The sequence below is a fragment of the Paramormyrops kingsleyae genome, chromosome 19 (genome assembly GCF_048594095.1).
Source record: "Paramormyrops kingsleyae isolate MSU_618 chromosome 19, PKINGS_0.4, whole genome shotgun sequence".
NCBI lineage: Eukaryota > Metazoa > Chordata > Actinopteri > Osteoglossiformes > Mormyridae > Paramormyrops > Paramormyrops kingsleyae.
The window spans coordinates 30,148,162-30,162,109 of NC_132815.1; the positions used below are offsets into that span (position 1 = coordinate 30,148,162).

The following is a 13,948-nucleotide window of genomic DNA, read 5'->3' on the forward strand; positions in this document are numbered from 1 at the left end:
ATTTTTCACAGAACGAATAACCTCACTAACTGAACTTCACACTGCTATTATTTTGAACACACCCCTTTCAATTTATGATTCAATTACCCAGAATCAGCAGCATGCATGTCATGACTGTTGGGTCTCTTGGTTTTCCATTACTCTACTATACCTACTAGTAACTTATTTGCCATAAAAACAATGATTGATCAGGTTAGTGATGTCAGATTGCTATTATTTTGAACACTGTACCTATGCTAGCATGATGAGGCCTGCAGCTGTAGCTATGGTACTTTGGGGTAATATTCAATAAGCTATATTAATTGTGAATTAACATTTCCCACATACTGTAAAGCAGTCAAATACATTAAAATAAGCTTTTGTTTTTAAAACCAGCAGTAGCTTAGGCACTGTTATAGCTCACGTGCATGTTTTTCATCATCGAGCTACTTAAAATGGTTAATGGTTACAGTTCAGATGGAGCAAAGTTTCTCAGATATGGTTTAAGAGTATCATGGTCCTAGATGGCCAATGCAAGGTACAACTTCTCTACACTGCATTTTGGTGTACCTTGCACCAATTTGTAGTGCACTATGTACAGTAGTAAATTAAATTTACAGTTCAGAATTCAAACAGCATTACAAAATGGCTGACTCGCTATATAGTTGACATTAGACATTTGAAACACAGCCGATGATTTTTTAAAGGGGTAAGAAAACCCGGAAAGTAAAGGGGTGAGACTTCAAGAGAAGGGACCCAAGTAGGCATGGCTGTGCAAAGAATTTTTGAGGGGCAGGTGATCAAAGGTTGAAAGGGGCACTCAATACCTTTAAAGCTATTGCCAAATGGGCAGGTGCTCAGGCACCACCCCCAAAAATGTGTCTGGAAGCTGGACCACTCAGTTAAACGAAAAGGATGGAAGCTGATATTTATGTTTATTAATACAATAATCCATGAACAAATGAGAGTATCAGATAAACATTTAACAGATACAGTTAAGACTTTAACATTGTGTATATATTCAAAAGAAAAGTTGACAGCCCTGACCAAATCAAGTGCAGAGTACAGCTGGACAGGAATAAGATGGTAGTGGGTACAAACACTGAAAGCCTGTTATATACACAGTTACTGCCAAATTGCACATAATGCCAAAAACGTGTATACAAAATACAACACAAAGAAATTACATCTACAATGATAAATCAGCAGTGTTACTCTTCAAATTGCAGGAGTCACATTATCACACTCATAGTTCACCCGATCACACTATGCATCATAGGAGAGCTAAACAAATAAAGGGGAAAAAGAAATTTAAAACAATTATTTATATTTACAGTTAGGAGACACTTTTGCCAAAGGTGACATTACTCTGCTTGGTAACATTATTAGAAAACATGGTGTTGGGTTTCATTGTTATGCAGATGATACACAGTTATATATATCTGTTAACCCTGATGATACATCACTCCTATCTCGGTTAGAAGATTGTCTGTTAGATATTCGGTGCTGGATGGCAAAAAATTTTCTAATGTTAAACACAGAAAAAACAGAAGTACTGGTGATTGGTCCCAAGGCTGCAAGAAATAAGTTTCACCACCTCAGCATTAGTGGCCTTCCTACACAACCTAACACAGTGGTTAGAAATCTTGGTCTTCTAGTAGATTCAGATCTATGTTTTGATGCTCACATAAGAAGTATTACTAGAACTGCGTTTTATCATCTACGAAACATAGCCAAGCTTCGTAAGATGCTCTCACTTCGTGATGCAGAAAAATTAATACATGCCTTCGTAACTACCAGACTAGACTACTGTAATGCCCTCCTTTCCGGTTGCCCGTCTGGTTCCTTAAATAAACTTCAGCTGGTACAAAATGCGGCAGCCAGAGTTCTCTCAAACACTAAAAAATTTGATCACATCACACCAGTCTTATCCTCCCTTCATTGGTTACCAGTTAAGTCTCGGATTGACTATAAAATACTGCTGTTAACCTATAAAGCACTGAATGGCCTTGCACCAGACTACCTTAATAATCTGCTGACCACATACAATCCCCCACGCTTGCTTCGATCTCAAGGTGCGGGATATCTGTTAGTACCTAGGGTAGAAAGATCTACGGCAGGCTGCAGAGCTTTCTCCTATAGAGATCCTCAGCTGTGGAACGGTCTTCCACCGGATGTGCGGGTTTCAGGCTCACTTTCAATATTCAAGTCTAGACTAAAAACACACCTATTTAGTTTAGCTTATAGGGACACTAGTTCTAGCTCTAGCTAGCTTCTCACTCCCAGTTAAACCGATAGTGTGAGGTGTAGAGCTGGGTGGGGATCGGTGCCATTGGCTTTGGATAAACTGAATTGACAGTGCTGTCACTCTAGCTTCACAATTGCTTGTGGGATTGGAGTGCTGACATTTCAGGGACTCCCCATGCCTGCATTTCCACCTGCCTCTCCCTCCTACTTACGCTGCCATAGCCATATCTGCCGGAGCATTGCACTTCATATTGCACTCATCTAACTTTTAGCACTGCCTATAGTCTCCCTTACTTTGACTAATTGCATTTATTTCCACCACCTTCTCCTGGGTGGTGCTACCTGGAGCCTTCAATCTATCAAGATGTCCAGCACACCCTGCAACATGTGACGTCGCCACTGCCAATGACGACCGTGCATCCAGCTCGCCGTTCTGCCAGTGTCATCTTCCTTGTATGACCCGCTCCCTGCCTTCTGGCTGCCTGGCGATTGGAGGAAGTGTTGGCACCGGCTTGTCATCTCCCCCCTGCTCCCCGTTTGTGTTTCAGACTAAACTGTATTTGACTCTCCCTGCCGGCCCCTGGAGGATGGGCTCCCCCTTTGAGTCTGGTCCCTCCCAAGGTTTCTTCCTTCTAGGGAGTTTATCCTTGCTACTGTCGCCTATGGCTTACTCACTGGGGGCTTTGGGAGGGGAAGCTGTAAAGCGCTTTGGGACAATGTAATGTTGTGATAATGCGCTATACAAAAATAAATTTGTTGTTGTTGTTGTTGTCTCAGAGTAAAACAAAGAAACAATAAAAGCTTAACAAGGCAGTGAATAGCCTGCACTTGGCCCACATGCAGGCATTTTTTCACATTAACTTACAGAACCAGAGTGTTAAATAAAATGCAATGCTTCAGAAAATAAATAGTTATTATAGATGTGGTCAGAAATTTAGGAGAGTATGTTTGTAGAATTGTCAATATATTTCACAAGGCAAATTCAAACATATATGCTGTTTGTGTCCTTGAATCATAAAGTACAAAAATAATAAGTTAAATAAGAAGATAAAACTGATGATATAAAACAGAAATGATTAAATCCATTTTCCTCAAATTTACCTAGGTGTGTTCCTTACCCTCTTCTACCATAAGGGAGCACTCTGAATAGGGGCACTGTCTCAAACACCATCAACATTCCCCATGGACTCTGCTCAGCGGACCCTAATGTTAATACAGTGGTACCTCAGAACTCGAATTTAATCCGTTCAGAACTCCAGATCGAATCCTAAAAAGTTTGAGTTGTGATAGAATTTTCCCCATAAGAAATAATGGAAAACCAATGAATTGGTACCCGGCCCCAAAAAATTACACCTAAATATGTTTTTTTTTAGCATTTAAACACAAAGTGAACCAGATAAAACAAGAAGAGCATATACTGTACTAAACACATCTAAGCACATTTATCAAAACAGTAATGTGTAAAGTAAGAAAATAAATGTATCCAAACAATGCGTCCTGCCCCGATCGTCCACTCCTTCCGTGTGCCACAAGTTATCTTAGGTCGGCGTTCACAGTTTGACTTCTGAGATTCAGATCGAGCTCTAGGTAATTTTTTTTTGAACTGGTTGGTTCGACTTTTAAGAAATTCGAGTTCTAATAAGTTTGAGAACTGAGGTACCACTGTAGTTCCACAACAGCTTTCCCTTCCCTGGACAGGCAGCCCTCAAAAGACCTTTGAAGGAGCCGGGTAGCAAATATAAACAGTCCAAAATACCCAGAAGACAGGGTAAAAATGTCCTCATACACTCCAGCTGTCTTGACACAACAGTGTCAACAAGCTGCCTGTAACAAAGACAGTGATCCAGGCAATGGATGAAATAGTTCACATTATATTCAGCTTAAGGTTCTTGAATGACTCCTTGTTTTATATTAGATAACTGAAATGGTACTTGGAGAGCATGTGGTTACATTATGCACTAAAAGCTTAATAATCTATTATTCAGGGTTGTAGTTAGACTCGAATCCTGTCTCAAGACATTTTTATATTATTTTGGTCTCCTTGGTATTTGCCCTTGGACTGGTTCTGGGCTTGTCTTGGACTTGACAAAGGTGGTCTTGACTACAGCTCTGTTATTTTTGAAGTACAGCAGATATCACAGGTGTTTTGCATGTTTGTGGACTTGCACTTGATGAGTGCAAGAGCCTAAAGATCAGAGTTAGAATTTACAAGTACACACATCCATGCTTTATACAGTAAATGCAGTAATAATGAGACAGGTTCAGAAGACTACACAGCAAACTGAAACAGAATGTGTACAAATCATAGCCTCATATGCCTGTGAATCATTATACAGTATATAACAAATGTTTAAAAAATGGAGAGTACAACAGGCTAGGCTAAGAGCATTGAAAACTGCTAGGGAATTTTGGGTAGTCCTGTAGCTGTGAGCTGTGATCTCAAGGGAGCAACCTTGAAGATCCACTTGACCTGCACCATAGAGTAAAAGGGTTGGCTAGTTGTGGGCACAGATGGGATGTGGTTCTCCACCAAGCTTTTCTGTATGCTTGCTATGTTGTCCTTTGAGAGATGGACCTTGAGGTACAGCAGGGCGCAGACATGCTCTTCCCTTGGAGAGGGAACATGATTATCAAACCACATGGATTATGATGAAGGTCATGCCAGTAGTGATACTTAATACTGGAGGCTTTAAGGGGTCCTACTATATCATAAATTTGCAGTTCATAATTTTATTTTTGGGCTCTACTGCAATAGATTTACGTGCTTCAGTGTTCCAACAACATAATATTTTTCTCAGACTGTACATCAATATTTATTCTGTCTATAATTCTATCTGAGCCTTAAGCGCCACCCCCGATGAGTCCAGTATGCTCTGATTGGTCAGCTTGCCTGACTATTCAGCTTGCCCTACATGTTCCACGCCTGTCTTGCAGTTTGCAGATGGACCTTTGCAGATAGGCAGCCAATAAGGTCTGTGTTACTGTGAGCCAATAAGGTGACATGTCACAGAATCTAAGGGCTGGAATTCCAACAAGGTGTTTCAGGCAGATTAGAGAACAGTGGTTTCTGTGGTGAGAGTTACACCTTTTGGCATCTACTTTAGGCCATAAGACTTTGCAGATTGCTTCATAGCACACTAAAGGAAAGGGAAAAACTGAAAAAACATAATAGTACAAGAGATTAATGCAGTCTATTATTTGCTATATGCTTGCCAGGACTATTCACTAGCTCATTTTCTGTATAATCCTCAGAGACAGGAATGTCAAGGAGCATATTTGGCTCCAAATCAGGGGCAGAGTATTGTGACTGTGGTCTGGTTGTCTCTGAGATGTGCTATCCCACAGGCCCTCACCTGATATCTGGATATTTCTGAGCCAGTGAGAGAACCTCCAGCTTAATGGCCTCTGGGTCTTGCAGCTTCAGAACTTCAGCAATTCCGGGAAGAACAGAACTCAGCCACTCCTCCTTGGAGCCCTGGATAAAAAATAAGAGTCAGAGGGCTATGGAAGTTTTATTGGACTTTTTTTTTTTATTATTTGTAACCCACAGAAAACAATCCACAAATACAGTATGTACCATGCTGCACAAATATTTCACTGACCAAAAATATGTACAGTGGTACCTCAGTACTCGAACTCATTAGAACTCCAATTTCTTAAAAGTCGAACCAACCAATTCGAAAAAAATTACCTAGAGCTCGATCTGAATCTCAGAAGTCAAACTGTGAAAGCCGACCTAAGATAACTTGTGCGCCGGGAAATTAGTCACACGGCACGTCTCTCAGCGGAAACAAAGGGTAACGCTTCAGTCTCAGCCTCGCATTCGTTGTGACAAAAATACATTTAGACAATGATAGACAGTAACAGTAATTATTATTATATAATAAAATACATTTTTAAATAAAGATTTCTTATTCATTATTTTAATATTAATAATAAACCATTACTACGTTTAATTATTATAATGTTGTGCCCAGCGGGGATCGAACAGAGGCGCAGATGTCAGGGTATCGGGGAATACGGGGTTTAATTACAGGTAAGGCAGGCAAAACGCAGACAGACAATACAATGACCAGACTGGGGAAACAAACTGAAACGCAGATGAAATACAGAGGGCTAATGAAAACAACTAGAAACAGCTGATCACACGGGGATTCCACATTAACGTGGGGGCGTGGCACACGGAAGGTTATATAAATGTGCTTATACTGTATGTGTTTAGGACAGTATATGCTCTTCTTGTTTTATCCGGTTCATTTCGTGTTTAAATGCTAAAAAAACATTCCATTATTTCTTATGGGGAAAATTCGATCACAACTCGAACTTTTTAGGATTCGATCCAGAGTTCTGAACGGATTAAATTCGAGTTCTGAGGTACCCCTGTATTTCTTTTGTGTTGTTTGAAATCCACAAAAATAAGGAGCAATTTGTACATATGAAACGTGTTTTGCACATTTGTAGATCACTTCCCGTCTATTTGTGGATCATAGATTCTAGGAGGTCTGGATGCTGTTCAGCCAAATGGCTATTTCAATTAGTTTAAATACTAGAACTCATGGCCACAAGTGAAAATTAGTAGGAGAACATTTTAAAATGAATTTGAGAAAGCACTTATTTACACAGCGTGTAGTTAGAGTATGGAATAGTCTTCCTGTTAGTGTAGCGCAAGCTAAAACCCTGGGTTCCTTTAAATCAGAGCTGGATAAGATTTTAACAACTCTGAGCTATTAGTTAAGTTCTCCCAAAACGAACTTGATGGGCCAAATGGTCTCTCGTTTGTAAATTTCTTATGTTCTTATGTTACATAAGAACATAAGAACTATACAAACGAGAGGAGGCCATTTGGCCCATCGAGCTCGCTTGGGAAGAACTTAACTAATAGGTCAGAGTTGTTAAAATCTTATCTAGCTCTGATTTAAAGGAACCCAAGGATTCCTTTAAATGTGGGTTACATGTATTACTTATCTCCTGTTTATTTGCAGATTTTTGTCCAATGTATATCACAGCTGATCGGTAGAAAAAAATCCACAAATATGAGGTGCAGTTACCAGCTACACCAGCAGGTGCCACAAAAAGATTTATTGACAAAATCAAGCAAAGCCTTGCTGGATTTTGTCTCAGCAAAAGACTAAATATTTTTTGTGACTCCACAAAAGCTTCTTGTGCATGAAAAAGTTCATTTCCTTGGCTATTTCAGGTATTTCTGAGCTATTTCTATGGTTCACCGGCAATGCTCGCCTATAAGCAGAAACAATTTTTCAAGAATGTGAGCACATTTACTCCTCTTCTGATCCCTCCTGGTGACAGCCCACCAGTACTGCCAGCCAGAATACAGAGCAGCACAGGATCTGCAGAAATAGGCGGTCTACCAATGGCTGTGGGGGGTGGGCACTAACACTAACCTCCTGGCTGAACAGGTCATTCAGGGCATGGCTGTCCTCACACAGTCTCTCCACCAGTCTGTCCTCTTCTTCTCGTGACTTCAGCCTCAGCTTCCTCTTCATTAGCTTCCTCACGTACTCCACCATCATCTGCAGGTGCAGGTGTGCTACCAGCGCCTTACGGCACACACATATGTAATGAGTAACACAGTACCACAAAGTCACTGATATGCCATCCGTGTAATAATGTCCCTGGAGCGTACAGATCAGGCATGGAAAGGCTATCGGGCCTATTGCATTTGGCCAAATTAATTTGGCAGAACATAGTCTCTAACAAATTGCACTATATGTGTCACACTATACAGCACAGAAGCGCAGAAGCGCAGGAAGCCAGTAGTCAGGGCGAACATGGAGTTTAATAGGTACAGCAACGATAGGGACAGGCAAGACACGGGGTAACATTACACGCAACAATACAATGACCGGACTGGGGAAACAAACAGAAACGCGGACTAAATACAATGAACTAATGACAACAATCAGGAACAGTTGGTAAACACGGGGAATCCATACAGGGTTAACGAGGGTTCGTGGCACACAGGAGGAGCGGACGATCGGGTCATGACAATATGTACACTGAACTTCTTAATTATAACCACAGTCAGTTTTGCTACAGCTTCTGGACATGATATTCACACCGTGAATATGTCCTAACATGATTAGTACCGAAGTCCAATGGAAAGTGGAATCGCATTTTTATTCGCATGATTTTTAATCGGAGCGAAAAGCACTTCTCGAAGTACAACGCCATATACTCTTAGCGAGATATACAACTTGTGCACAAAAACAACTATCCAAGTGAACAAATCATTCTTTTAAATCGGTTGATGGGCCGAATGGCCTCCTCTCGTTTGTAAATTTCTTATGTTCTTATGTTCTTATGGTTCTTTACAATGAATTGACTTAACTGATTGTCATATCTAAAAGAATCATACCTTTTGTACATCCACATATTGCACAGGTCAAAATATTAGATTCTTAAAATTAAAAAATATTTGACAAATTATAATATAAAAATACAGCAGCATTTTGTAAATTTACTTAAATTTGCTTTTCGTAGACTGTCTGTAGACATGTTGCCTTCAGTGTCCCTCCATATACTGTTATCCATCGTGCTTGTGGTGTGTTCATGCCCAGTGGCAAGGTGGCCATGGCTCACTACACCCAACTAATGATGACCAAAATGGTTAGAGTTTTGGCACGTTTGACTGAAGCGGTCACTAAGCAATTCTCGTGAGACTAATAAGACATAGGAGATGTTTATCACATAATTAGTTAATGTGTTATTATTTCTTATTTAAAATGCATTTAGTTACATTATTTCTGTCACGACGCGTAAAAGACGGACCAGGGAAGCAGGCGAACGAAAGTAGGAATGGGGTTAAATAAAAAGATTTAATTGGAGAACGCAAGGGCATAAGGGAAAAACAACACGGAACAATACAACGCATGACACTGCACTGACAGAACTCGGGAAACAAACTCTGACGTGGACTTAAATACATCGAACTAATACAGACAATTGAAAACAGCCGTGAAACACTGGGAATCGACGTGAGGTTAACGAGGGGGGCGTGGCACAGAAGGATCAGCACGATCGGGGTGTGACAATTTGCCTCTGGTATCACTGTTTTTATTATTTAATTCATTTTCTTTGACGTAAGTTGCTAAGTTTTGAAGTCGCATTCCCTAACCCTAATGTTCCCATTGGATATGTGTATTTTAGTAAGTGATTTTAGTGAACATGTGGTTTTTCATGATCACATTAGTCACATTATAGTAGAACTACTGTACTATACTTGTTCACACTGGCAGCGACATCTAGTGTTGAAACTAACTTGTACCTCAGTTGATTAAACATGGCATAACCGAGAAGATGGAAAAAAGCAAGGGAGTTCTGAAAATTTCAAACACCATCGCAAAATGAATAATTTTCATCATAATCATTAAGTTGGACACTTGGACCCTGCAGTGTATTCACTAAGAGCTATGCAGGAATGTTGGAGACTGCCTTGTCGCTTTCATCATCTTTTCTACTGTTTCTGTTTTGCACCCAGCCTATTCTGCACTTTTTTGAATGAGAGTTTTAAAGAGTTTTATTGCATTCATTTAAATTAAAGATACAGAAATGTCTACTATAATATGCATACTACATTATTAGGCTACTGTAATGTCAACAGTTAAACTATTCAGTAGCGTTATATGGTTATTTTGATAGAAAATTATTTTTCAATGGCACAGGGGTTTTCTGGTCTAAGAACAGTTTTTCACACTTAATATTGTTTGGCCCCTGACTACTTGAAATTTTCTGTGTGTGGCCCACAACCAAAAAAGTTTGGCCACCCTTAATCTAGATCATTCTTCTATAGGGAATCAGACCTGCAGGCAGCTGGGCCTCATGTCCTTGTGGGCTTCCACATTTTCCCTAATCTTCATCAGCAGCTCCGTCATCACGCTGCCGTCACTCAGCCATGATGCTGTCCCCAGCTGATTATAATGTGGCTGTGGGAATATGAAGGCACATGTGGGCTTCAGGTCAAGTTCCACGACTGTCTGCTTATTCACCATACCCTGACTCGTGAATACCAGGAAGCACTGACACCAGACGGTGGATTTTTAGGTGCCTGAATGCTTCACATGACAATAAGGTGCCCCAAGTACTTTGCCCACTACAGACCCCTTATTAAAACCATAGCTATGAGCTACAAAGCCTAGGAAATTTATAATAACAATAATCCATCCATTTTCTTAAACCGCTTATCCTGTTCAGGGTTACAGGGGCAGACAGCCTTAGCCAGAGTGACTTGCATAAATGCTTAGAAGTCTCCATCAGTGAATATAACAACAACTGATCTGAACAGTTTCTGCAAGTTTTGTTGCTTTTCATCATTCTGTGTTGTAATATTTTCCTTTTTCAAAACCAGTTTGGTTTTGTGTATTTTTTCCAGCACACCGATCTGCAAGCATGGAAGGTGCACCCTTTGTAAGCAGACCTGACTCACAGGTGAGCTTAGAGCTTAATCACAGAGCATGGACTGGAGAGCCAACAGTGGGTGGCATCTTCCTGGTTCACTAACAAAACGTGCTTCCTTCCAGGATGTCTGCTGACGTTTATTTTGTAACCCGTTTTCCAGAAATGAGTTTCAGTGTGACTGTGACATAATTATAGGGCAAAAACTATAACATATAATCGCAGCTAAAAAAAATGGCACTAAAATAAACTTCCTAAAAAAACACTGTCCTTGCTATGGTGAACTAAATTATATGTAGTTTACTCATCATTATACACACAGAAGCCAGTGATGATCCTCAGCGAGTTTGGGTTTATGTTTCATTCTGGGTAACTCAACAAACTTCATCCACCTATCTCCTGAAACCACTTCTCCTATTCAAGGTCATGGGGGGGGGGGTCCAGAGCCTATGCCAGATGCTATAGGTATAAGGCAGGGAACAACTCAGGATGGGGTGCAAATTCATTGCAGGGCACACTCACACACCATTCACTCACACATGCACACCTATGGGCAATTTGCTTACACCAGTTAGCCTCAGCATGCTTTTGGACTGTGGGGGGAAACCAGAGTACCCAGAGGAAAACACAACAATATGGGAAGAACATGCAAACTCAATACATACAGGGTGTTCCACCTTAACTTGTGCAACCACTTTATTCAGAAAGTAAGAGTAAATAAAACAACAGAAACATTGAAATCACACTTTTAATGTTACAGGTTATTGCTTATAGTTATGTAACACATGTCATTCAATAATTCCACCCGTTTTTTCAATTACACTCTCCAGCCTATGACGAAAACTCTGGCACGTCTTTCTTACATATGCCTCATCCATTTTGCTCCAAGTTCTGAGGATGGATGCCCTCAGAGCTTGCACTGATGAATGTGGTTTCTTGCAGGCCTCCTGCTCCATGTATGCCCAGATACTATAGTCCAGGGGATTCAAATCGGGTGAGTTGGGAGGCCACATCTCCTTACCCCAGAAGTTGGTCATGTTCTGCTGCAAAAATTCTTGGGTCTTCCTCGCCGTATGACAGGGTGCACCATCTTGCTGCCATACATAATTTCCATCAGGAAAGGTCCTTTGAATCCAAGGTAGCACATGCTTCGTCAACATCTTGATATAGGCATCAGCATTCACCCTCTCATTTTGTGGAATGAACACAGGCGGACACTTTTTGCCATTGGATGCAACAACCCCTAGTACCATGACTTTGGCAGGGTTTTTTGTCTTGGAAACATGTTTCACACAATCAGGGACATCCTTTACTGCATCTGCTGAAATATAACGGTTGTTTCTACGGTTGAGAACCCGATCAACACAAAACAATTTTTCATCACTGAAGAGGATGACTCTGCCAGAAGAGTGTTTGACATCATTCAAAAGAAGTTTCGCCCTGTCTACCCTTTTCTTTCTGGAATCTTCAGTTATTAGGTGGGTGCTGGTGATGGCCCTAGAAGTGGCACCAAGGTCTTCTTTCACTATGCGATGCATTGACGTAGTGCTCACACCCACATCCTTTGCCATCTTGCGTATTGAGCGCCATGGGTTGGTGTTTATTCGGTTTTTCACCTTCCTAATGACGTCTTTGCTTCGAGCACTTCTACGTGAGCCAGTAGACCTTTTCTTCACATCTCCTGACTCTCTGTACATTTTTTTTACATTGTTTACAGTGTTTCTGTGTACGTTTAAGGCACTTGCAATCTGCTTAGGAGATCTCCCGGCACGAGCAAGATCAATGATGGCCTGTCTTTTGGCTTCCATATTTAAGAATGAGACAGTTAAGGCTAGGTAACCTACTTAAGAGTATTGGTCTGGTAATTGTTTATGTGTTTCAGGTGAAATAGACGACTATACCAAATTAGATTGTTTGCAGGTGTGTGGTTTAAGAGTGCACAAGTTAAGGTGGAACACCCTGTATGAAGCCATGGCAGAGTCCCAGAAGTGTGAGGAAATACCGATATATACATAAATATATGTATATATACACACAAACACACACACACACACAGAGCTCACAGAAAGTCCTGGGAAGCTTGCTTAATTCAGTCAAAATACTGCAAATTTGGTTTTACAACAAAAATAAAAAAAACAAGGCTCTTTTTTGGCACTTAAAAATGGAAGTAGCTCATCAATAATTAAAAAAAAACTGTTATAACTTGTTTATAATTGTCTACTAATGATTTACAAATCTGATTATAAACAACAGTGATAAACAGTAACAGTAATTATTATTATATAATAAAATACATTTTAAAATAAAGATTTCTTATTCATTATTTTAATATTAATAATAGACCATTAAAACCTTTAATTATAATAATATTGTCGAGCCGAGCGGGGATGGAATGGAGACTAAGGCGCAGACATCAGGGTATCAGGGAATACGGGGTTTAATTACAAGTAAAGCAGGCAAAACGCAGACGGACAATACAATGACCGTATTGGAGAAACAAACCTAAACGCGGACGAAATACGGAGGGCTAATGAAAACAACCAGAAACATCGAGTCTGTATGGGCCATGTTCCGCGCCTCCATTGTGGAGGCGGCTGACTGGAGCTGTGGCCATAAGGTGGTCGGTGCTTGTTGCGGCAGCAATCCCCGAACCTGCTGGTGGACACCGGCGGTGAGGGATGCCGTCAAGCTGAAGAAGGAGTCTTCTATCGGGCCTTTTTGGCCTGTGGGACTCCGGAAGCAGCTGATGAGTACCGGTGGGCCAAGCGGAACGCGGTTTCGGTGGTCGCTGAGGCAAAAACTCGGGTATGGGAGGAGTTTGGAGAGGACAAGGAGAATGACTTCCGGATGGCTTTGAGGAGATTCTGGTCCACCATCTGGTGTCTCAGGGCAGGAAAGCGTTGCAGCATCAACACTGTTTATGGTGGGGATGGTGCACTGCTGACCTCAGCTCGGGACGTTGTGGGTCGGTGGAAGGAATACTTTGAAGACCTCCTCAATCCCACCGACACGCCTTCCAATGAGGAAGCAGAGTCTGGGGACTTAGGGGTGGACTCGCCTATCTCTGGGGCAGAGGTTGCTGAGGTGGTTAAAAAGCTCCTCGGTGGCCGGGCCCCGGGGGTGGATGAGATCCGCCCAGAGTTCCTCAAAGCTCTGGATGTTGCAGGGCTGTTTTGGTTGACACACATCTGCAGCATCACTTGGACATCGGAGGCGGTGCCTCTGGATTGGCAGACCGGGGTGGTGGTTCCCATCTTCAAGAAAGGGGACCGGAGGGTGTGTTCCAACTATAGAGGGACCACAATCCTCA

At 41.3% G+C, this 13,948-nt stretch overlaps 1 protein-coding gene across 3 annotated transcripts in view; it reads right to left on the reverse strand.

The window, feature by feature from the left end:
- Positions 1 to 895: 895 nt before the first annotated feature.
- Positions 896 to 13,948, reverse strand: part of LOC111834231 (tumor necrosis factor alpha-induced protein 2-like) — a 57,471-nt gene continuing 44,418 nt past the window's right edge. For all 3 annotated transcript variants that reach the window (XM_023793293.2, XM_072702655.1, XM_023793292.2), the window contains 4 exons: positions 10,047 to 10,169; positions 7,629 to 7,784; positions 5,580 to 5,701; positions 896 to 4,835 (listed from right to left, as the gene is read on the reverse strand). In XM_023793293.2, coding sequence (XP_023649061.1) covers positions 4,625 to 4,835; positions 5,580 to 5,701; positions 7,629 to 7,784; positions 10,047 to 10,169 — 612 coding nt within the window. In that variant the 3' untranslated portion in view covers positions 896 to 4,624. The remainder of the gene's footprint in view (positions 4,836 to 5,579; positions 5,702 to 7,628; positions 7,785 to 10,046; positions 10,170 to 13,948) is intronic.